At 45.7% G+C, this 26,092-nt stretch overlaps 1 protein-coding gene across 11 annotated transcripts in view; it reads right to left on the reverse strand.

The window, feature by feature from the left end:
• The window catches only part of ST3GAL3 (ST3 beta-galactoside alpha-2,3-sialyltransferase 3), a 382,649-nt gene that overhangs the window by 88,993 nt on the left and 267,564 nt on the right, over positions 1 to 26,092 (reverse strand). For all 11 annotated transcript variants that reach the window (XM_054038595.1, XM_054038593.1, XM_054038592.1 and 8 more), the window contains 2 exons: positions 19,693 to 19,788; positions 17,036 to 17,222 (listed from right to left, as the gene is read on the reverse strand). In XM_054038595.1, the coding sequence (XP_053894570.1) occupies positions 17,036 to 17,222; positions 19,693 to 19,788 (283 nt within the window). The remainder of the gene's footprint in view (positions 1 to 17,035; positions 17,223 to 19,692; positions 19,789 to 26,092) is intronic.

Raw genomic sequence — 26,092 nt, forward strand, 5'->3', positions numbered from 1 at the left:
ACTGATGGCTGAGAAACAAGGGGTGATTCTAGTGAAGAGAATTCTTGACAAGCCACACCAAATCCACACTGACCTTTAACCTCTTTGCCGCCTTCGCCTTCACCCCTCCTCTCTCTGCTTAGTGAAGAACTCTGCCTAGGGGATTCCACAGCAAGAGCAACCCCAGTGAGATGGAGACTAAGACACGGGGCAGAGTCAGGAAAACGAAAGTCTCTCTAAGGCTTTTTCTGCAACCTAGACCCGTGGTCCTCAACCAGGGGTCCGGAGCCCCCAGGGGAGCCGTGAGCAGGTTTCAGGAGGGCTGCCAAGCAGGGCCAGTATCAGACTCACTACAGCCCAGGCACAAAGCTGAATCCTGCTGCACGGGGCTGAAGCCCGGGGCCCTGAGCCCCGCCATTTCGGGCTGAAGCTGAAGCCTGATCAATGTAGCTTCACGGGGGCCCCTGCAGCGTGGGGCCCTGGGCAACTGCCCTGCTTGCTACCCCCCAATGCTGGTCCTGGCTTTTATATGCAGAAAAACAGTTCTTGTGGCACAGGTGGGCCGTGGTGTTTTTATAGCATGTTGGGGGGGCCTCAGAAAGGTTGAGAACCCCACCCTAGACAAGTATCTATCATCTCTGTGCCTATGCGTCTCCATTGTATAAGGGGCTAATAATGCTTCACCCCATTGGTCTGAGCCTGATTCATTAATCTCTGCTAAGTGTGTGGAGATCCTTGGATGGAAAGCACTGGGGAAGGGCAGAGTATTATTTCCAAGCAGTAGTCTCAGGCTTTTGAGTTCAAGCGGATTAAATATATGGACTACTTTATGTATGATCTGACCAGTACCCTCAGCGAGCAGAGGACCACGTCAAGAACAAGCAAGACCACATCTTCTAGATAAGGATTTTGCAGTGCAGGACGCTGCTCTGACAACGGGCAGCGACTTCAGTAGTGCTGGGAGGCGAAAGGTGAGCTGTGAGGAGGGTGTGGCGTGGTTGTATTGAGCACGAGTTCCGTTTTTACAACACCCATGATTGCTTGTGCATTCCTGTGGCTGACATTGGGACATTTCTGCCCTGCATACACATAAACATACATTGGAAACACGTGGAAAACTAAACAAACACCCCCCTGACTTTCAGGCTTTGTTTAATCTGTGCGGATTTGTGAGCATTCCTTCTGACAGCAGAGCATTTCTAGCTGAGCTGAGCTGGGTGAAAAATGAAAGTTCCTGTGGTGCGACCCTCCTCTCCTGGCTTGCCTGCTCGCTTCCAGTTAGCTGCACACGGGCAGTGCGAGGTGCACGCCTGCCTCTGCGAGTCAGGAGGCCCAGTCCAGCTCTCAGTTCCACCAGTGTAAATCCCCAGTAACACCATTGGTTTTAACGTGTCTCTCTGGCGTTACAATGGTGCAGGCCAGAGCAGAACGTAGTCCGCAGTGTGAGGACAGGACACTGCATGAAAGATTATTGGGGAGAAACTGGACATCAAGATGACACCCTTAAGGCTACCTGCAAAACACTCTTCGTTTGAACGTTATTCCGATTGTTCCTGTATCCCACAGGTAAGGGGAGAAGTGTCATTTTTGAAAGATTATTTTGTCTGAAGACATGGCTATGCTATTTCCCCATGCTAATTTTTCCCCCTACCGTTACTCACACCTTCCTGTCAACTGCTGGAAATGGGCCATCCTGATTATCACTACGAATGTTTCTTTACAAGTAAAAAATTAGCATGGGGAAATAGTTTTTACTTTACAAGTAAAAACTATTTCCCCATGCTAATTTTTCCCCCTACTGTTACTCACACCTTCCTATCAACTGTTGGAAATGGGCCATCCTGATTATCACTACGAAAGTTTTTTTCTCCTGCTGATAATAGCCCACCTTCATCTCGTTACAGTTGGTATGGCAACACCCATTTTTTCATGCTCTCTGTGTATATGTATTTTCCACTGAATGCATCCGATGAAGTGGGTTTTAGCCCATGAAAACTTATGCCCAAATAAATGTGTTAGGCTCTAAGGTACCACAAGTACTCCTCGTTCTTTTTGCTGATACAGACTAACACGGCTACCGCTCTGAAACCTGTCACAGATGAGGAATTCAAGACTCATGTTCTAAAGCCGGCAGGACACTTCCCTTTCTCAGAGGAGAACACACCTCCCTCCCAGGGAGAAGCCAGGCAGATAAATGAAGATGGGGCATATGGCTACCTCAGCATTTATTACATAAACTGGAGATATAGATCAAATTCCTGTCCTGGAGCTTTCGGTCTTCTGAGGCAGGGCAAGCCCTACAAACTGCTCCGACAGCCCTAACTCTACAAGTAACCTGTGAAGCCCGCCAAGGAACACATGTATTTCAGGCATAAATCATCCAATCTGTACTCCTTTCTGAATTAACATCTGTCGTCATGACATCGTTCTGAATGACTGAAATCTGGATTGTATTCATCACCACACGTCTCAGATAAATATTTCTTGTTCAGACTTTTTTTGGTGTACAGAAAGCAAACGCAGATAGCAAAACCCCTGGAGCTGAGTAAGGGAGTCTCTTTTCAGACTGAAATATACCACAGGCACTGGCAAAATGCAAATAAAATAATAACATTTCCCAGGAAACATGAATTACGAAATAAAATCTAAGACTCTTCCTCGTCTCTGACTCCTTTCCCTGCCCAGGGGCAACAGTCACAGCTGACAGCCTCCCTGGCGCATGAAACACAACCCCCAACAAATAAGCCCCCTCCCAGAGTGGGACGAGCCACAGGCCAGACCAATGGGCTGCTGAAGCACTGCACAGTATTATGGCTCAGGGATGCTCTCTTAAGGGGAAATCTGTGCAATTTCTTTTATATTGTGGCTCCGTCTCTACAAGGATCCCATGGAGGCCCCATCACTTAGGACAGCAGCTCTTAGCCTTTCCAGATGACTGGACCCCTTTCAGGAGTCTGATTTGTCTTGCGTACCCCAAGTTTCACCTCACTTAAAAACTACTTGCTTACAAAATCAGACATAAAAATATACAAGTGTCACAGCACACTATTACTAGAAAATTGCATACTTTCTCATTTTTACCAAATAATTATAAAATAAATCAACTGGAATAGAACTATTGTCCTTACATTTCAGTGTATAGTACATAGAGCAGTATAAACAACTCATTGTCTGTATGACATTTTAGTTTGAACCGACTTCGCTAGTGCTTTTTATGTAGTCTGTTGTAAAACTAGGCAACTATCTGGATGAGTTGACGTACCCCCGGAAGACCTCTGCATACCCCAGGGGTACACGTACCCTTGGTTGAGAACCACTGCCTTAGGACATTTAATAGATTCTAAGGCCAAAAGGGACCGTTATGACCATCTAGTTTGACCTCCTGAAAAGCATCTAACCCAGTGATTTCCCCACCGAGCCCATAACTGATCAATCCCTCCCATCCCATAATATGAGAATGTGTCACCTGACTAAGTTAACAGCAGGTGAATTAAGAACAAAGGGTAAAAACACTTTCTAAGTGGGAATCATGGCTGAAAAGGACAGACAGACAACTACACTACTCAGACTGAATTATAAAAAGAACCTTGAGTGATAAGGGCTCAGGGAAACTTCATGCCTCAGGACTCGTGGTCCTGAATCTCTTCCCCAGGTGCAATACAGCTGCTGTCCAGGTTCACTATAATTTTCTTCATCTGCCTTTAAAACCTTAGGGTTTGTACATACACTACCGCTTATGTCGCTATAACTTATGTTGCTCCAGGGTGTGAACAGGTCATCCCCCGAGTGACGTTAGTCACACCGACCTAACGGCTGGTGTGGACAGCACTAGGTCAGTGGGAGAGCTCTCCCCCATCGGCATAAAGCATCTTCACCAGATGCGCTATAGCTGCATGAGTGCAGCCACGCTGCTGTAGCGCCCCTCAGATTTGAAAGGTGAGTTGCGGAGGGTGTTTTCTTTGGTTCACTTTTAACTCTTCAGCTGCCCTGAGTCCGGCACTGCAGTACTTTGAGACAGGGACTGGCGGGTTCTCTTTCACTGTTGCTCCTGGAAGTGCTTCCAAATCCTCTGGGTGGAAATGACCTTCTGTAGCTTGCTGCGCTCCTGGAAATACCACAACCTGAAGAGGGTTTTGCTGACCCAGGCATGTTGCACGCCTCCTTGTGCATACAAGCTGTCTTAGTCACCAGCAATGCCTTCCCAGTGCACTCCCCTAAGGACACAGTTTGCGACAGGGTTTTCAGGGGAAAGGTTCTTGCTTATGAAAGAAACAGGCACAACCTCTAAGTACATTTCTCAAATCAACCACCTCCCCTCAACACCACCACATCCCGGAGCCCAGGGCCTGTCCTCTCCCATTGGACAGTTACACCAGACCAGGTGGATGTACTGTGGGGTGTAACACCACACGTGGACTTGTTCAGAGTCCTGTAGCCTCCCATGCCTGCTCTTCACATTGGAGACTGTCATCAACAACGGGGGAGGAGTCTACCTATACACAGTTCCAATAACACTCCACCACAACTTGAATGTAAAAGCTACTTTCCAAACTCCAGCTTCTTGTGTTGGACAAACTGGTCCCATGTCAGAATAGCTTTTGGCCTCTGCCTACCAGGGCTTTATCCCAAAGCCCAGCTTCACTCAAGAGAGACCTTCAGAAAAACTCTGCTCATTGCAGCACACAGGAATTTTTTAAATTTAAAAATCGGTTTCAGGGCAGAGCCGGAGAGCTTGGAAAGCACAGTAACTGCGGAGAGATTCCAGGACTTGATTACCCAGCTCAGGAAGCTGCAGCAATTACTTTAGTGTCGTCTTTGAAATTCAGAGGGAAGGACAGGGTCCAGCTCCAGTGTTCTAAGTCCAACGAGTAGCTGAACAGCACCCCCACCTGGCTGTGCGTCACCAGGCCTGGGCCTCGCTAGTAAATCAATGCTACAGGGTGGCTGCAGTGGCGGCTTTGCTCTCTCCCACTGAGCATCTGACCGTCTATTCAGAGGGAGAGAGACATTACTTGTTTGCTTTACAATCTGAATGAGAACAAAGGTAACAGGCAGCAAGTGGGAGACAGCAAAGGAGCGGAAAAGCAGGCGTAGAGAGAAGACAGCAATTGCACACACTCGATAATGGACGTGCACTAGTGGAGAGCAGACAGCAGCACGGCCAGAGGGTGCCCGCCCAGGGCTGTTGGGCTCCAATGACAGCAAAGGTTATGCCTAGGCACAGAACGGTTCAGCCTTTGTTCAGCCCGCCACCTCACATACCTGCACTCCCCACTCCCTGACTCTGCAGGGCACAGGAGAGAAAGGAGCAGTGTGCAGAAGGTGTGTCCAAAGAAACAAACAGAGACTTAGAGTTGAAGCCAATACTATCAGTAAAGGAAAAACAAGGGGAATACCCACCTTCAAGCAGCACTCCGTCCAAAGGCCACACAAACAGATGGGGGGCTATTCCAGACCAGGTGAGGGAGCTAGGAGAGAATGCCCTCCCACCAACACCCCCTCTACACTGAGGGAACAATGCTGATCTCAACTGTGGCACTAGGGGATCCCGCATGGAACCCAGGTATGCCATGACATAAGCAATACTAACCAGAGCCAAGAGCGGCTCCTCTGTACTGTGCCACTCAGTGGCTGGTTTGCAGTTGACACGAGAATCACATCACCAATCCCAGGTGGCACCAGTCAGCATTTCAGGAAGCTATTCACCAGGAGTGCTATGGCCTGAAAGTGGGACCTTGCACTCTCACCTGGGACAATGCAGCTGCACAGACACTGCTCCATTTCCAAAGACACCTCTTGGAACAGCAACATTTAGTCTTCACCTCTGACTGTCCCTGACAAGCTGACTGGTCAAAGATCTGGGGACATAAGAGTAACACACAGGTAGGGAATCTCTGGACTTTCCTTCTCTGCTCTTGGACTCACTTTCCATCCCTCTAATGAAGCAGTTTCCTCTTCAGTGCATGGCAGGGAAAATCTTTTAATCCTACTGCTGCTTTGGCCCAACTAGGTGGTTTTTCTGGCTTTTCCCAGAGATGCAAGATAGCGTACGATGGAGGCTCCCAAACAAACCCTATCAGTCAGAGATCAGAAACTGGCAAGGTAGTGAGGAGCAGCCAAGTTATCAGTCAGCCCCAGCAAGCAGGTAATATGGCAGGGCCACCAAACGAGGGAAGAAGGGAACCTCCAGAAAAAGCGCTCAGATATTGTGTTTTCTTGTAGCACTGAGGGGTCCGGCTTTGGTGTGGCATGATAAATCCAGCCAGGGAGCCATGCACTTACCAACTCGATATTCAGCTAGGATCACAACAGCCTACTGACTAAACCCACAAACGTGGCTCGGAAGTAGAAATCTCAGAGTATTTATTTCAAGTGAAAAGAAAACCAAAGTTCTCCTCCACTGCTGGTCCCCAAAGTCCTCAGCACCAAGACATGGCAGGAGGTGAAACTTTCCACTTCAAAGGAGGGAGATGCATTTGAATGTCCCTCATCCAGGAGCAATACTCAGAGATCAACCTTCTTGAATCCCTACAGGTGACAGGCAGTAGATGCACTTTAGGATTAGAAGGGGCAGAGTCTATGCCCTGCCTGCTGTTGCGGTGCTGATACTTGCTGGAGAACATCTTTCACCTGGCTCCCTCTCCCTCTTGTCATTGCACAGTGCAGCGTGCCAGACAGACATGCCTCTACAATGGGCAAACACCTGAACTTGGCCTCACTTGCAAGCAGGCTCACTCACCTCCAGACGTTCACTATCAAAGAATTTCCTGATGCCCCAGGCACTTACTCCACAAGCTGCTCCTTCTCGCGAAGGCTATTCAGGTTGCAGCTGGAAGTGTTCGCATGGTTATTACTACAAGAGAAGGAAGTCTGGAAGCTGCCAATTTCCAGTGAAACCTTTGCCCTCACTTGGCTTCTTTACCACCACGAGCCAAATGTTCAGGGAAGAGAGCCCTACTCAGCCTGTTAATGTTGATTTGCAGTAAGTCTTGGAACCCTGGGGAAGTTCCTGAGGACTGGAATGAAAGCTCATGTTATTCCAATACTTACAAAGGATAAATGGGATGAGCGGAGTAATTACAGGTCTGTCAGTCTGACATTGATCCCAGGCAAGATAACGGAGCAGCATACACAGGACTCGGTTAATAAAGAATGAAAGGAGGGTAACAATTAATATCAACATGGGTTTATGGAAAATAGATCCTCTCAAACTAATCTGGTATCTTTTTTTGATGAGATGACAAGATCTGTTGATAATGGTAACAGTGTTGATGTAATAGACCTTTGTGAGACATTTCAGTTGGGACCACACAACATTTTGATTAAAAAATTTAAATGGTTATAAAATTACCATGGCACACATTACATGGATTAAAAGCTGGCTGACTGATGGGTCTCAACATTTAATTGTACGCAAGGAAATTGTGACGGGTTGGATCACAGAAACCCCCTTGGGAGCTGCCACCCGATGTGCAAAGACTACCCCTGCTTCTGTTTTCACTGCCAGCTCAGGACTCCAGCACCCTGTCTTGCTGAGCCAGACACTCCCGTCTGGCTCCAGACACAGACCCAGGGTCTGAATCACTTGTCCCAAAACTGCAAGTTTACCTGAAAACAGCTCGCAGTAGCGTGCTTGTCTTTAGCACTCAGATGCCCAACTCCCAATGGGGTCTAAACCCAGATAAATCCGTTTTACCCTGCATAAAGCTTATGCAGGGCAAACTCATAAATTGTTCGCCCTCTATAACACTGATAGAGAGATATGCACAGTTGTTTGCTCCCCCAGGTATTAATACATACTCTGAGTAAATTACTAAATAAAAAGTGATTTTATTAAATACAGAAAGTAGGATTTAAGTGGTTCAAAGTAGTAACAGACAGAACAAAGTAAGTCACCAAGCAAAATAAAATAAAATGCGCAAATCTATGCCTAATCAAACTGAATACAGATAATCTCACCCTCAGAGATGCTTCAGTAAGTTTTTCTCAGACTGGACATCTTCCAGGCCTGGGCACAATCCTTTCCCCTGGTGCAGCTCCTGTTGAAGCTCAGGTGATAGCTAGGGGATTCTTCATGATGGCTCCTCCCTCCCTTTGTTCTCTTCCACCCCTTTATATATCTTTTGCATAAGGCGGGAACTCTTTGTCTCTCTGGGTTTCCACCCCCCACACTGGAAAAGCACCAGGTTAAAGATGGATTCCAGTTCAGGTGACATGATCACATGTCACTGCAAGACTTCATTACTCACTTGCCAGCACACACATATACAGGAAGACTCACAGGTAAATACAGCCATCTGCAGACAATGGGAGTCATCAAGATTCCAAACCATCATTAATGGTCCACACTTTACACAATTACAATAGGCCCTCAGAGTTACATTTTATATTTCTAGTTTTAGATATAAGAGTGGTACATTTATACAAATCAGATGATCATACTCAGTAGATTATAAGCTTTGTAATGATACCTTACAAGAGACCTTTTGCATGAAGCATATCCCAGTTACGTTACATTCACTTATTACCGTATTTTCTCTAAAACCAGCTCAGTTACATTATATTGACTTATTATCAAGTTTTTATAAAACCTAAAGCTGGCTGACTGATGGGTCTCAACATTTAATCGTACGCAAGGAAATCATCATAAATCAGTGTGTTTCTAGTGGGGTCCTTCAGGGATTGGTTCTTGGCCCTAGGCTATTTAACACTTTTGTCAATGAGCTGAAAGAAAAAGAAATCATCGCTGATAAAGTTTGCAGATGACACAAAATTGGGGGTGTGACATTGTGCAGTCTATATGGTTTTATAAAAACTTGATAATAAGTCAATATAATGTAACTGAGATAGTTTTAGAGAAAATACGGTAATAAGTGAATGTAACGTAACTGGGATATGCTTCATGCAAAAGGTCTCTTGTAAGGTATCATTACAAAGCTTATAAGCTACTGAGTATGATCATCTGATTTGTATGAATGTACCACTCTTGTATCTAAAACTAGAAATATAAAATGTAACTCTGAGGGCCTATTGTAATTGTGTAAAGTGTGGACCATTAATGATGGTTTGGAATCTTGATGACTCCCATTGTCTGCAGATGGCTGTATTTACCTGTGAGTCTTCCTGTATATGTGTGTGCTGGCAAGTGAGTAATGAAGTCTTGCAGTGACATGTGATCATGTCACCTGAACTGGAATCCATCTTTAACCTGGTGCTTTTCCAGTGAGGGGGGGTGGAAACCCAGAAAGACAAAGAGTTCCCGCCTTATGCAAAAGATATATAAAGGGGTGGAAGAGAACAGAGAGGGACAGGAGCCATCATGAAGAATCCCCTAGCTACCACCTGAGCTGCAACAAGAGCTGTACCAGGGGAAAGAATTGTGCCCAGGCCTGGAAGGTGTCCAGTCTGAGAAAAACTTACTGAAGCATCTCTGAGGGTGAGATTATCTGTATTCAGTTTGATTAGACATAGATTTGCGCATTTTATTTTATTTTGCTTGGTGACTTACTTTGTTCTGTCTGTTACTACTTTGAACCACTTAAATCCTACTGTCTGTATTTAATAAAATCACTTTCTATTTAGTAATTTACTCAGAGTATGTATTAATACCTGGGGGAGCAAACAACTGTGCATATCTCTCTATCAGTGTTATAAGTGATTTATAACAATTTATGAGTTTGCCCTGCATAAGCTTTATGCAGGGTAAAACGGATTTATTTGGGTTTAGACCCCATTGGGAGTTGGGCATCTGAGTGCTAAAGACAAGCACACTACTGTGAGCTGTTTTCAGGTAAACTTGCAGCTTTGGGACAGGTGATTCAGACCCTGGGTCTGTGTTGGAGCCAGACAGGAGTGGCTGGCTCAGCAAGACAGGGTGCTGGAGTCCTGAGCTGGCAGTGAAAACAGAAGCAGAGGTAGTCTTTGCACATCGGGTGGCAGCTCCCAAGGGGGTTTCTGTGATCCAACCCGTCACAGGGGGAGTGGTAAATAATGAAGAGGACACTGATACAAAGTGATCTGGATTGCTTGGTAAGCTGGGTGCAAGCGCACAGTCTGCGTTTTAGTGCAGCTAAATGTAAACGTATACATCTGGGAACAAAGAACGTAGGCCATACATACAGGGTGGGGGACTCTATCTTGGGAAGCAGCGACTTGGAAACAGATTGGGGGACAGGGGGATCGTGGTGGACAATCAGCTGAACATGAGCTGCCAACGTGACACTGTGGCCAAAAGGGCTAATGTGACACTGGGATGTATAAACACGGGAATCTTGAATAGGAGCAGAGAGGCCATTTTACCTCTGTCTTTGTCATTGGTGCGTCCACTGCTGGAATCCTGTACCCATTTCTGGTGTCCACAATTCAAGACAGATGTTAATAAATTGAAGAGGATTCAGAGAAGAGCCACGAGACTGATTAAAGGATTAGAAAACCTGCCTTCTAGTGACAGACTCAAGGAGCTCCATCTATTTAGCTTAATGAAAAGCAGTAGAAGGAGTAATTTGATCACAGTCCATAAATAGAACAGGAGTACTTGTGGCACCTTAGAGACTAACCAATTTATTAGAGCATAAGCTTTCGTGGGCTACAGCCCACTTCTTCGGATGCATATAGAATGGAACATATATTGAGGAGATATATATACACACATACAGAGAGCATAAACAGGTGGGAGTTGTCTTACCAACTCAGAGCGGCCAATTAAGTAAGAGAGAAAAAAAAAAACATCACTTGCCCCATAACCTCAGCCATGCTGAACACCACGCCATCTACAGCCTCAGAAACAACTCTGACATCATAATCAAAAAGGCTGACAAAGGAGGTGCTGTCGTCATCATGAATAAATTGGAATATGACCAGGAGGCTGCTAGACAGCTCTCTAACACCACATTCTACAGGCCATTATCCTCTGATCCCACTGAGGATTACCTAAAGAAACTACACCATCTGCTAAAAAAAACACCCTGACAAAGCACAGGAACAAACCTGTACAGACACATGCCTAGAACCCTGACCAGGGGTATTCTATTTGCTACCCAAGATCCATAAACCTGGATATCCTGGACGCCCCATCATCTCAGGCATTGGCACTCTAACATCAGGCTTGTCTGGCTATGTGGACTCTCTCCTCAGGCCCTACGCTACCAGCACTCCCAGCTATCTTCGAGACACCACTGACTTCCTGAGGAAACTACAATCCATCAGTGATCTTCCAGAATACACCATCCTGGCCACTATGGATGTAGAAGCCCTCTACACCAATATTCCACACAAAGATGGACTACAAGCCATCAGGAACAGTATCCCTGATAATGTCACAGCTAACCTGATGGCTGAACTTTGTGACTTTGTCCTCACCCACAACTATTTCACATTTGGGGACAATATATACCTTCAAGTCAGCGGCACTGCTATGGGTACCCGCATGGCCCCACAGTATGCCAACATTTTTATGGCCGACTTAGAACAACACTTCCTTATCTCTCGTCCCCTAACGCCCCTACTCTACTTGCGCTACATTGATGACATCTTCAGCATCTGGACCCATGGAAAAGAAGCCCTTGAGGAATTCCACCATGATTTCAATAATTTCCATCCCACCATCAACCTCAGCCTGCCCTAGATCAATCCACACAAGTGGTCCATTTCCTGGACAGTACTGTGCTAATAAGCGACGGTCACATAAATACCACCCTATACCGGAAACCTACTGACCGCTATACTTACCTACATGCCTCCAGCTTCCATCCAGGACACATCACACGATCCATTGTCTACAGCCAAGCTCTAAGATACAACCTCATTTGCTTCAATCCCTCAGACAGAGACAAGCACCTACAAGATCTCTATCAAGCATTCTTAAAACTACAATACCCACCTGCTGAAGTGAAAAAACAGATTGACAGAGCCAGACAAGTACCCAGAAGTCACCTCCTACAAGACAGGCCCAACAAAGAAAATAACAGAACACCACTAGCTGTCACCTTCAGCCCCCAACTAAAACCTCTCCAGCGCATCATCAAAGATCTACAACCTATCCTGAAAGATGATCCCTCACTCTCACAGATCTTGGGAGACAGACCGGTCCTCACTTACAGACAACCCCCCAACCTGAAGCAAATACTCACCAGCAACCACACATCACTGAACAAAAACACTGACCCAGGAACCTATCCTTGCAACAAAGCCCAATGCCAACTCTGCCCACATATCTATTCAAGTGACATCATCATAGGACCTAATCACATCAGCCATACCATCAGAGGCTCGTTCACCTGCACATCTACCAATGTGATATATGCCATCATGTGCCAGCAATGCCCCTCTGCCATGTACATTGGCCAAACCGGACAGTCTCTACGCAAAAGAATTAATGGACACAAATCTGACAACAGGAATCATAATACTCAAAAACCAGTGGGAGAACACTTTAACCTGTCTGGTCATTCAATGACCGACCTGCGGGTGGCTATTTTACAACCGAAAAGCTTCAAAAACAGACTCCAACGAGAGACTGCTGAGCTGGAATTGATATGCAAACTAGATACAATCAATTTAGGATTGAATAAGGACTGGGAATGGCTGAGACACTACGAACATTGAATATATCTCCTCTTGTAAGTATTCTCACACTTCTTATAAAACTGTCTGTACTGGGCTATCTTGATTATCACTTCAAAAGTTTTTTTTTCTCTTACTTAATTGGCCTCTCAGAGTTGGTAAGACAACTCCCACCTGTTTATGCTCTCTGTATGTGTGTATATATATCTCCTCAATATATGTTCCATTCTATATGCATCCGAAGAAGTGGGCTGTAGCCCACGAAAGCTTATGCTCTAATAAATTTGTTAGTCTCTATGGTGCCACAAGTACTCCTGTTCTTTTTGCGGATACAGACTAACACGGCTGCTACTCTGAAACCAGTCCATAAATAGTTACACAGGGAACAAATATTTGATAATGGGCTCCCCAGGCTAGCATAGGAAGGTCTAACACCATCCAATGGCTGGAAGTTGAAGCTAGACACATTCAGACTGGAAATAAGGTATACATTTTTAACAGTGAGGGTAATTAGCCATTGGAAAAATGTATCAAGGGTCATGATAGATTCTCCATCACTAGCATTTTTAAATCAAGACTGGATGTTTTTCCTGAAAGATCTGCTCTAGGAATTATTTTGGGGAAGTTCGCTGGCCTGTGCTATACAGGAGGTCAGACTAGGTGATCAAGGTGGTCCCTTCCGGCCTTGAGATGTATTCATATAATGTAATACATACATTATATGAATGTATAAAATGCAGTAACTTGTTCTGTCGAAATGATGCACGAAGAACTACTCCATTTCCTTATATACCTACTTTGCATAAGGGTGCGCATATGCTGGTCTGGTGGTTTCAGGAACTGTCTGCTCTTAACATAGTAGATAATCTTTCATTCTCTGATTTGTTATTCTGTTTGGTTTTTTTTTTTTTTTTTGGCTGACTAGAGCAGGCATGCCACTTGGCCACCTCCAGCCAGAACAACTATCCAACCAACAGTTACTTTTCAGTAACTGGTTCCTGGAGATGTGTGGTCCATATGGATTCTGATGGAATGAGATTCTGGTGTGAGATCAGCATCTTTTGACGAGCACTGTCTGTTGGAACCACGCCTGTGCCCTGGATGCCCTCATCCCCTCTCACTTAAGGGTATAAAAAGTGGAGTGAGCTCAACTACCCCTGAGTCCCTTCACTGAAACAGAATCCGGATGATACAGGCCACTGTAATAGCAGGGAAGCGAGGGTCATGGAATACATACAGTCCAACACCCATTTGGATAAGCACAGGTTGACCCTTCATCCTGTCAACAAAGGCCAGTAACAGCCTGGGAGAGTTTCTGAAGGGTCTTGACCTAGCCAGGTAGTAGGAGAAGGATCACACAACATCGAGGGTGTGACGTTTAGCTTCCCCTTGGCTAATGTGAGGCTTAGGAAAGAAAACTGGCCGATGGATTTACTTGGTTCAAGTGAAAATTAGAAACAACTCTAAGATCTCACCAAACATTTTTTGTTCCAGGAGCCTGAGGCAGGCTCTAAGTGATGTCTTCAGGTGTATCTGGGGTTGACTGAGAGGGTTCAGTAGAGAGTGGACCTTTTCCTGCAGTAGGTAAGCTCTTGCTGCTTTGGAATCGAATACTGCTCCTATGAACGCTCTGCTCTGAGTAGGAGCGAGCACAGGCACCTCTGCTCACTGAGACCCAGAGCAGCGAAGAGCACTAGAGTTACTTGGCTGGAGCTGTTCATTTGTTCAGGTGACCGCCCCTGAACACACCAGCCGGCGAGGTCTGGGTACAGCGTATCCTTTGTTCCTGCAGGAGGGCTGCCATGGCCCAGCAGGTACTTGGTAAGTACTCTGGGAGCCGTGGAGGGAAGCACTCTGGACTGATAGTGGGACTTCCCCACGAGGAACCTGAGATATTTCCTGTGGACTGGGTGACTAGCTGTATGGAAACTGGCATCTTGCAAGTCGAGAGGCATGAACTGTCCTGAGGATCGACAGTGAGGATTATGAACACTAGAGTTACCATCCTGAACTTGAAACAAAGGGGCTTTGTTGAGACATTAAAGGTCCAGAATGGGGTGCCCCTGCTTTCTTCTCTGGGATCAGGAAATAACGTGAATAAGCCTCCCTGGCCCTGGAACTCCCAGGGCACTCCGAATTGCAGACTGGAGTTTACTTTCTTCCTTAGCCATATCCTGTGAGATTGGTCCCTGAGGAGGGACAGGGAAGGGAGGAACTGGACAGAATACTCCTAGTCTATCACCTCTAGGACCAACTGGTCCGGTGTTTTCGGTTCCAGGTGTCCCAAAACCAAAGAGAGAGTTGCCAAAGAGGCGCAAGGGGATAGGATGGAGCCAATGGTTCTATATGGCTCTTGACCATAGCGTTAAATCTGCTGATAAGAGGTCAACATAGAAGTATGTGGCAGCAGAGGAGCAGGGAGAGGGTCTTCTTCTCAGGTGCTGTCTTTGCCTTGGAGATGCTGATGACCTCTGTTGGCTATAACCGTAAGAGGCAGCCATGGGTGGTAACAAGGATCTGATATGATGGCTGGGCCGGGTCTTCCCTTTATGGCCTGGGGTGGGAAGGGCACGACAGCATCCAGGACACAGGGGTGGCCCCAGACACTGATAGTCAACAGCATCTGATTTCAGGTGCCTGACACCATAAGTGGAATCCATGTGGTCAACCACTTGAAGAAGAGAATATTGTTTCTCTGGCCTCCCCTCCACAGTTCTGAAGATTCTGATCTAAAGTTCCACACAACGTGCTGGCGTCTCTATTCTCAAACAGCTAAAGAAAACATCAGAACATCATGAAATGTGATACAGAGTAGCCTGCTAAGGCAGCACATCAGACAAAATAGCTAAATCCCTCTGTGGAAGGTTGTTCCCACACAGATCCCCCAACTCTCTTCTCAAACTTCTGTGTGTGGTTTCATAGATTTCATAGAGTTTAAGGCCAGAAGGGACCATTAGATCATCTGGTCTGACCTCCTGTATATCACGGGCCATTACATTTCCATGCAGTTACCCCTGTATTGGCCCAATAACTTGTGTTTGGCTACAGCATACTTTCCAGAAAAGCATCAGTCTGGATTTGAAGACATCAAGAGATGGAGAATCCACCACTTCCCGTGGTAGCTTGCTCTAGTGGTTAATCACCCAAACTGTTAAAAATCTGTGCTTTATTTCTAATTTGAATTTTTGTGGCTTCACTTCCAGCCATTGGTTCTTGTTACTTGCCTGTGATATCTAGGAGGTCAGGTTAGACGCTGTAACGGTCCCATTTGGCCTTAAACTCTATGAATCTATGAAATAGATTAAAATCAACACTCGCCTTTTCACATAATTTGGGATCAGTATACAATTAAATTCACTGTTTATAACAAGATTCATAAGATTAATAGTGAGACTCATTCAAGGAGCATAAACTCTGGCAAGTCAAGCATTGATGAGTGGTAAGAGTAAATTTAGATCCCATTATTTTGTATGGAAAAATAATCCCAAATATACATACAAAGTGACAGGGTATAAATTAGCTCTTACCCACTCATGAAAGAGATCTTGGAGTCATCATGGACAGTTCTCTGAAAACATCTGCTCAATGTGCAATGGCAGTCAAAAAAAGCTAACGATGTTAGGAACCATTAGGAAAGTAATACAACAGAAAATATCACAGTGACACTGTATAAATCCATGGTACGCCTATTCCTTGAATACTGCATGCAGTTCTGATTGCCCCATCTAAAAAAATATACATTAGAATTGGAGACGGTGCAGAGAAGAGCAACAAAAATTATTAGGGGTATGGAACAGCTTCCATATGAGGAGAGATTAAAAAGACTGGCGCTGTTCAACTAAGGGTGATAAAATAGATCTCTGTAAAATCATGACTGGTGTGGAGAAAGTGAATAGGAAAGTGTTATTTACCCCTTCACATAACACAAGGACTAGGCGTCACCCAATGAAATTAATAAGTAGAAGGTTTAAAACAAACAAAAGGAAGTATTTCTTCACACAGTGCCCAGTCAACCTGTGGAACTCGTTGCCATGGGATGTTGTGGAGGCCAAAAGTATAACTGGGTTCAGAAAAGAATTAGATAAGTTCATGGAGGACAGGTCCATCAAAGGCTATTAGCTAAGATGGACAGGGATGCAACCCCACACTCCAGGTTTCCCTAAACCTCCAGCTGCCGAAAGCACCTGGCATTGGCCACTGTCAGAGACAGGATTCTAGGCTAGATGGACTTTTGCTCTGACCCAGTCTGGCTGTTCTTACATTCTTATGGTGTGAGCCCAGATTATACAGGGGTAGCCCGATCCATTGAGCTGGCATTACAAAGCCTATTTCATTAAAAACGGGGTCCCTGGAAGTGACAAACCATTCAGTGAAATGCAGACACCTGGGCAGGGGCAGACAGAAACCGGGCCCAGACCCAAACGCTGTAGGTAAAATCATGACATACTAATAGTGCCCCACCCCATCCACCTAAGTGACGCACACCAAGTCTTACCACTTTCTCCTTGTAAACAATGTATTTGAGCCACTTGAAATCCTGCCACTTGAATCCGGCCAGAACAAAGAAGGAGTCCTTCTCATACTGCTCCAGTTTCTGGATGGCCCCTTCAGGGTACGTGATCCGCAGCGTTGTCTTGCCTCCCACATCCTTCTCAAAGCCCTTCACTGGAGCAGAGTTCAGCCTGCCGGGTGACAAGAGGATAAACTACCAGAGACTCTCATCTACATTCAATTACGGCTAGCGAGGTAGTAGCCATTGGGCAGTGATTTCCTTGACCACGAAACCCAGCACTATGCCTAACCACAGCCATAGCTTATTGTTATCAGTCAGGTTCGTTAGGAAGCAATTCCAGTCAAGGCAATGTAAAACACCGGATTTAAGAAACCAAAAAACAGCTCCAATGATTTAAATCAGGCTAGGGTTTTGGAAAACTAATCTGAAAATTTGTGCTCCTGAAATTTTAGACAAAAGATCATTATGGAGTAAATTATAAATAGTGTTGTTTTAAGAGCAACTACTGCTAAAGTGACTTATCTGAATTTCACAACACTGCTATAGACAACAAACAAAATACTGAAAATTAAGGCCCTGCAAACACTTAAGCAGGTGCATAACTTTACTCGCATGAAGAGTCAAGTCAGTGGGACTATTCATGTGCTTGAAGTGTTACAGCATATGGGGCTTAGTCTGTACTATTAAAACTTTTCTCAGTGACACAAAATATTTGTCACTTTAAAACAAAATTCCTACAGTATTAACAGTACAAAGTTATTAAGACTTTCAAGAAATTAAAGTTATTGGGAACTTCTTATACACAGGCCAAAAATTTCAAAATGAAATCACTTGATTTAAGAACTCAAGCCCATACTTTGGCGCGTGAGAGTGGGATTTTCAAAAGCCCCGTCTGACTTCGGTGCACAGTCCCAGTGACTTCAGGCTGCGTTCCCGGTGGAGGAGCAGAGTCTGGTTACATTATTGACTTGGATCCTCCTTCCAGGCTGCCCCACCTACCACTAAGTACCTCCCCTCACTTTCTCTCCCCCTAAGCTTCTGCCCTCTCATTCACAGGGAGCGTCTGCCTCACCTGACCCTTGCTGTTTAAAACCTAAGTCTTATTTCCAGGCTGAATTTGTCTAGCTTCAAATTCCAGCCAGCTCACACAGGGACTGACTTTATTTCATGGATACACACCCCCTAGATGATGGGGCTCCAAATGCTACCAGAAACCCAACTGCCAATATTATCCCATGGAGGAGCCCCTGGAGGTGCCCAGGCTTTAAAGCCTGCACTTAACAGCATGTGGGGATTGCCCCTGTCAGCTGAGTGTCATAGTTCAGACCAGCTCAACTCTTCTTTTCATGGAGCACCAAGTGGCGCTAGCCTGGGATCGCTAGGGCAAGTCTGCCTTTGTTTTTACCTCAGGAAAACTGGTCCACGCCCTGCTAGGAGTCAATCAGAACCCCACTATGTGACTGGGCCCCTGCATTATCTGCACCAATGGATTCTCCATATTTCCCTGCCGCAGAGATCCACCCCCTAGCTCCCAGGTCTAGTTCCTGCAAATCCTGCTAATGAAGCCAAGCAGCCCAGAATGAAAGGAGCTCAATGTACAAGAGAAAGGCACCTCTCCTTCCCCGGACTTCCATGGGACCCAAGCTAGCAGGTGGAGACATTTAAGAAGATGTCTGCTCTCACCCGCTCACTCACACAGCTGAGCACCTGGCTTCACTTAACCTTTAAGGTTGCCTTTTCACTTCCTCTCACAGCCCCCTGCCAGCACAGATGCTCAGATACCACCCTCATCATCCCAGGCCACAGACTAGCTTCAGATTTATTGATGTGAGGAGAAGGGTCACGTTGGGTGTGGAAATGACACACTACAGGCAACCTATCCAGTTATTAGCTATAGGAATGGGTTTATTTTTGCCAGACCACTGAACTCCTCATGGAGTTTCTCATTTTTTGAGGGATTTGGGATTTAAATCTAAGTGGGTGGCTTAGTGCAAAGAATTGAAGCCTTTCCTCCTTCTGCTTTCTGAGCAGAGTCGGAGTCCCAGGAGGGGCCCCACGAGAACAGAGATTGGTGCAGCCCAAAGGCCATCACAAAGAATTAAGCACATTCTGCCAGGGGGTGTGAGGTGGAAAAGATTTATCCCACTCTGAGCACTTTTCCAGTGTCCAGGGCCAGGGAGGGGAGAAGTGAACAGCTTCTGCCAAAGACTCTCCTACCTTGGGCAGGACACAGCTCTGCTCCTGCCTAGCTCTGAAGCGGTAGGTCCTGGGCAACGCTGCACATGTGTGTGAGACAGGACCTGGCCTATGGAATCTAACTGGGAGCAGCTCTTTAAAAGCAGCTAATTAGATAGTATTGATGCACACACACTGCGGGCATCATCCAAGAGGTGGCTCTTTGGGAAGAACTTCAGTAAGGAGAGGGTAACAGCTTGACTCCATCAGGAGGGCCACGAACATTTAGAATTCAGACAATCTGTACATTCTTGGTTTATTTTACACTTCATTGTAAGCGTCCCTACCAATGGCGATTGTTCCTGGTCCATGTGTGAACAATGGAGGCTGAACCTCTCTACGGTGTATTCGTGCTATACTGAAAATGAATAAAAAATATCCAAAATGGGATACCAAGGACTCACCTGACCACAACATCGTAGTCATCAATTTTCAGCCCCAGTGACTTATTTGCAAGCACTCCTCCATTTCCCACAATGATACATCGCCGGCAGCTGAGACTGGGGAGGAAACGCAGAGAAAGGCTGCTTGTAACAACATGTTAAAATTCACTATCACACAGAGCTGCTTGGAGGCAAGTTTCCGTGCAGCCTGCATCTCTCCAGACATTACAGGAAATCTTTGGCAACATTCAGAACGAAGGGAAGGAAGGGGAGGGCAGAGCTGCACTCATTCTTAGCTCATCCCATTGTGCCGAGGTGGCAAACTCCTCGGTGCAGCATGGTGAGATGGGCTACCAGGGCAGGCAATCTCCTCTCATCATTTCCTCACTCTGCTTGGGTCAAATGAAACTCAATTATTTAAACAGTTACTCAACCTCCATTTCATAGAATCACAGGATGGGAAGGGATCTTGAGAGGTCGACTAGTCCAGTCCCCTGCACTCGTGGCAGGGCTAACTATCTAGACCATCCCTGACAGGTGCGTGTCTAACCTGCTCTTAAAAATCTCCAGTGATGGAGATTCCACAACCTCCCTAGGCAATTTATTCCAGTGTTAACCACTCTGACAGTTAGGAAGTTTTTTCTAATGTCCAACCTAAACCTCCCTTGCTGCAATTTAAGCCCATTGCTTCTTGTCCTATCCTCAGAGGTTAAGAAGAACAATTTTTCTCCCTCCTCCTTGTAACAACCTTTTATGTACTTGAAAACTTTTATGTCCCCTTCCAGTCTTCTCTTCTCCAGACTAAACAAACCCAGTTTTTTCAATCTTCCCTCATAGGTCATGTTTTCTAGACCTTTAATCATTTTTGTTGCTCTTCTTTGGACTTTCTCCAATTTGTCCACATCTTTCCTGAAATGTGGCGCCCAGAACTGGACACAATACTCCAGTTGAGGCCTAATCAGCGCGGAGTAGAGCAGAAGAATTACTTCTCATGTCTTGCTTACAACGCTCCTGTTAGTACATCCTAGAATGATGTTTGCTTTTTTTGCAACAGAGTTACACTGTTGACTCGTATTTAGCTTGTGATCCACTCTGACCCCCAGATCCCTTTCCGCAGTACTCCTTCCTAGGCAGTCATTTCCCATTTTGTATGTGTGCAATTGATTGTTGCATAATGAAATAAATGCATAAATAATAAAATGTCCCTTCTCTCCATTATATAGACTACACTAGATGTAAATAATTCAGTCTCTATTCTAGAAATGAATAGCTATTTGACAGACAGTATCTGATAATGCACAGGATGGGGACATTAAATGGCAGCCTCTCTCCTCACACAGTCATGATGCAGGACTTGATTCAGATTCAGAAGACCTAAGTTCAATTCCTGGCTCTGACCCTGGTTTGCTGGCTGACCCTGGGAAAGTCACTTGCCTCCCTGTGCCTCAGGTTCCTGATCTGTAAAATGCGGACAATGATGCTGACCATTTCTTTATAAAGCACTCTAAGATGTACAAATGAAAAGCGCTATGTCAGAGCGGGGTGGTGGTATATTATTTTGCAGGAATACAAGCCATTAAAATGCTCAGCCAAAAATCACCCATCATGCATATGGCAGAAGTGACAGTACTGTATAAAAAGTAACCACTCATCAGAGACTAATAAGAACCAAACATATATGTAAGAGACCTGCACATTCTTTCATAACCTGCGTCATGTACTTCCGAAAAAATTAAGGGTCAGACTCTGCCTAGACCTTCCCCTTTGGGTTCCCACAGAAGGGGCCACCCACACTCACAGCAGGGAACACAAGGACTTTCAACCTAGTGCTGGTCTCCCTAGAAAGGGTTGGCCCAATGCAGCTGTCAATGAGGGGAGTGTACACCGGACCTTCTGAAGGGGGAGGGCAGCGGCTGGAGTGAGTTCTTTCCAGAGCCCCCAAAGGAATTCTGGGAGAGCCGGCCAAAATGCTTCCATGGGCTCTCTCTCTTGGGTGTCCTCACCACCCCCGCTCCCCAACACAAGAGGTGCCTTAAAAGCTATAGCACATGGCTGAGATTTTAAAAATATACATCAGTCCAAAGAGAGGACCCAGCGCCAGAGCTAGAACAGGGGAAGGGGGATTAAGTGAGCCAACTTTTGAAACGAATCTAACCAAGAGTTCACTTCGCTGCAACCGCTCCTAACACAACTGTACAGGAAATCCATCCCCTGCCAAGCTTAGCTGCTGTTCATGAAGACTGGGCCTGAAGCGAACGTCCTGGCTTGGGTTAAAGAACTGAGGATTGACCTGCTGACAGGCCTGTTAGGGGGAGACTCACACAGAGTTAACAAATACAGTGCCCAAGGAATACTCAGGAACTGCTTCCAAGCACAGCTAAAAAGATATTAGAGAACTACAGGAACCAGCCTCTCAGCACAACCAAGCTGCGTATTAATGAAAGCCAGAAATCCCGCTATTCCAGCTGGGAACGCTGGCAGGGTCAGTCTCTTTGAACATCTCTAAGCAGCTAATGTGGGGCTGGAACACGGACAGGAAGCCCAATTTAGGGCCACCTTCTCCTTTGAAATAGCCCTAAAAGGAATCAGCCAACCAGCAAGAGCTAAGTCATGGACTAGTGGGGGAGGGCAGATTTTAATGTAATTAGGGTTTTTTAAAATTAAAACCAGCCTTTTGGGGGTCTTTTTGTTTTTTGGTTTGGAGCCATCAGGAATCATCAAGCTGTGCGACACTCAGCATGTGAGATATAAACTATCTTCCTTACCCACTGCTGCCTTTCCCACTTCCCTCGTGCTGTTTGCATCTAGTCTTAGAATAGGAACATAGGACTGGAGGGGACCTCCTGGGTCGAGTCCAGTCCCCTGCTATATCAGGCAACCCTGTCATATCATCCCTTCCCATTCATAAACTTCTCTAGATCCATCTTAAAACTACAGTAACTCCTCACTTAACGTTGTAGTTATGTTCCTGAAAAATGTGACTTTAAATGAAACGATGTTAAGCGTATCCAATTTCCCTATAGGAATTAATGTAAATGAGGGGGTTAGGTTCCAGTGAAATTTTTTTCATCAGACAAAAGACTCTATATATATATATACACACACACACACACACACACACACACACACACACACACACAGAGTATAAGTTTTAAACAAATAATTTAATACTAGTACACAGTGATGATGACTGTGAAGCTTGGTTGAAGTGGAGGAGTCAGAGGGTGGGATATTTCCCCGGTAATGCCTTACTGCTAAATGATGAACTAGCAATTGGCTGAGCCCTCAAGGGTTAACTCTCACAGTCTACTGTACAAGGCAGCAGGAAAGGAAGGAGGGCAGACAGAGACATACACCCTGAGTGTGTGTGTGAGAGAGAGAGATGCGCATTTCCCCTTTAAGTATGAAGAGTGGGGACAGAAGTACACTGCCTTGTTAATTAGATCAGCAAGCTGAGACCAGACTGCAGCTGCAGCTGCCTGGAAGCTCCCTCTGTTGTGTGTCCCCCCTGCTCTATTGAAGATGGGGTAAGCGGGGTGCAGGAGCAGGGGGGAGGGGGACACCCTGACATTAGCCCCCCTCTTCCTCCCCTCCCACACAGCAAGCAGGAGTCTCGGGGAGCAGCTCCAAGGCAGAGGGTAGGAGCAGCACATGGCAGTGGGGGGAGGGACAGCTGCAATTGCTAGCCTGCTGGGCAGCTGCTGCTCAGGGAACTTAGGGGAGCGGGGATCTGATGGGGGGCTGTCGGTCCACTCTGGTTCCAAGCCCCCACCAGCTAGCTCCACCGGGCTGCTCTTCCTGCAAGCAGTGGACAAAGCAGGCAGCTGCCAAACAACGTTAGAAGGGAGCATTGCACAACTTTAAATGAGCATGTTCCCTAATTGATCAGCAACGTAACAACGAAACAACCTTAACCGGGATGACTTTAAGTGAGGAGTTACTGTAGTTAGGTTGTTTGCCACCACCCTCCTCCACTACCCTAACTGGGAGGCTGCTCCAGCCTTTAGATAACCCCTGCCCCAAATAGCATGCTATGTCTTTGATACAGCACCAAACACAATGGGGTCCTGGCTGGTACTGAGGTGGCTCCCAGAGGCCCCAATAACAGGGAGAGTATAGGGATCTGGCACACCACGAATGGGAAGAAGTGTGGACCAAGGCACTGAAACTGGAGTGGGAGAAGATCCTAAAAGGGCTTTAAAGACTGGCATTGTTGGAAAAGTAAAAGGTGTGATGGACCGTGATACATCACAAGATAAAAGCTGTAGACAAGGGTAGAGCTGTGCAGAGCTTTGATGGGAGGGCCAGAATCTTAAACTGGACATGCTGACCAAGGGAGAGCAAGATGGAGAGATGTGACAAGGGGAATGATATGGTTGGATTAATTGGCGATTAAGATAATTTTGGCCACTGTATTTTGGAGTGACTGGAGAACGCAATATAGATGTCATGAGGGCAGAGAGGATGTGATAGTTACACCAGTCAAGGCAGAAGATTACCCAGGGTATGAACAAGAGCCTTGGACAATGGGACAGAAAGGAAGGGATATATTTTCTAAATGATGCGGAGAAAGCAGTGGCAGGACTTGGTGGTAATAACCAGCACATGAGGCAAGGAGTAGAGGATGTAGTCAATTTGATCCCTGTAGTAAGAAGAGAGCCTGAGACATAAGCCCTTGTATTAGAGGCCTGGTATGAGGCAGGACCTGCTTAAAGAATCTCGCAGGAACAGGGCTGGTATGGTAGAAATTCATATTTCTAAGAAGTGCTAGTTACCGAGTACTTACACAAACACATCCTGATATTAAGTGGTACCAGAACATTCCGATATCAAGGATGGTACAAACACATTCCCCAAGGATAACAGGAACACACTGACCCCTCCTAAAAAAATGTCAAGAGGACAGTACGGAGAGAGATGTTTTAATCAAACCAACATGTACAAGGTGATGGTGATAACTAGCCACGTAAGCGGGCAGTAACTATGTCAGAGGGGCAGTACTAACTTGTTTGTATCGGGGTATAAAATGTATCTCAAAGGAAGTATCTTTGTCTGGCCTAGGGAGGAACGGAAAGTCCTGCCGTTCACTAAGCTGGTCTATTGTTATGGGCATACATGTATTAGTGGTCCGGTAAAGTCTGCAGAACACTAGTACAGTGCTTCATTGACAAGAAACCTAGCTGGCTGGAACGGTACACAAAAGAAAAACACACACAGACAGCCAAACATCTATCAACATCTAACCACAATGATGACCCCGACCACATTAAGCAGATGTTTTCAGAGAACTATCCACAATGATTCCAAGCTCTCTTTCTTGAGTGGTAACAGCTAAGTTAGACCATCATTTTGTATGTATAGTTCGGATTATGCATTACTTTGCATTTATCAACACTGAATTTCATCAGCCATTTTGTTGCCCAGGCACCCACTTGTGTGAGATTCCTTTGTAACTCTTCGCAGTCTGCTTTGGACTTAAATATCATGAGTAATTTAGTATCTGCAAACTTTGCCACCTCACTGTTTACCCCTTTTTCCAGATAATTTATGAATACATTGAACAGCACTGGCCCCAGAACAGACCCTTGGGGGACTCCACTATTTACTTCTTTTCACTGTGAAAACTGATCACTTATTCCTACCATTTGTTTCTTATCTTTTAACCAATTACTGATCCACCAGAGAACCTTCCCTTTTATCCCATGACGGCTTACTTTGCTTAACAGCCTTAGGTGAGGGACCTTGTCAAAGGCTTTCTGAAAGTCCAAGTACACTATTCAGAGTAACAGCCGTGTTAGTCTGTATCCGCAAAAAGAAGAACAGGAGTACTTGTGGCACCTTAGAGACTAACAAATTTATTAGAGCATAAGCTTTCGTGGACTACAGCCCACTTCTTCGGATGCATATCCAAGTACACTATATCCATTGTGACAAAGAGTCCTGTGGCACCTTATAGACTAACAGACATATTGGAGCATAAGCTTTCGTGGGTGAATACCCACTTCGTCAGATGCATATTCATCACATGAATCTGACGAAGTGGGTATTCACCCACGAAAGCTTATGCTCCAACATGTCTGTTAGTCTATAAGATGCCACATGACTCTTTGTCGCTTTTTACAGATCCAGACTAACACGGCTACCCCTCTGATACTATAGCCATTGTTTCACCCCTATCCACGTTTGAGGATCCTCTCAAAGAATTCTGAGGCATGATTTCCCCTTACAAAGCCATGTTGGCTCTTCCCCAACATATTGTGTTCATCTCCGTGTCTGATAATTCTGTTCTTTGCTACAGTTTGGAATTAATTGATAAACTTAACAGTAACAAGTCACCGGGACCAGATGGCATTCACCCAAGAGTTCTGAAAGAACTCAAATGTGAAATTGCGGAACTATTAACTATGGTTTGTAACCTAGG

This window comes from Malaclemys terrapin, chromosome 8, assembly GCF_027887155.1.
Source record: "Malaclemys terrapin pileata isolate rMalTer1 chromosome 8, rMalTer1.hap1, whole genome shotgun sequence".
Lineage (NCBI taxonomy): Eukaryota > Metazoa > Chordata > Testudines > Emydidae > Malaclemys > Malaclemys terrapin.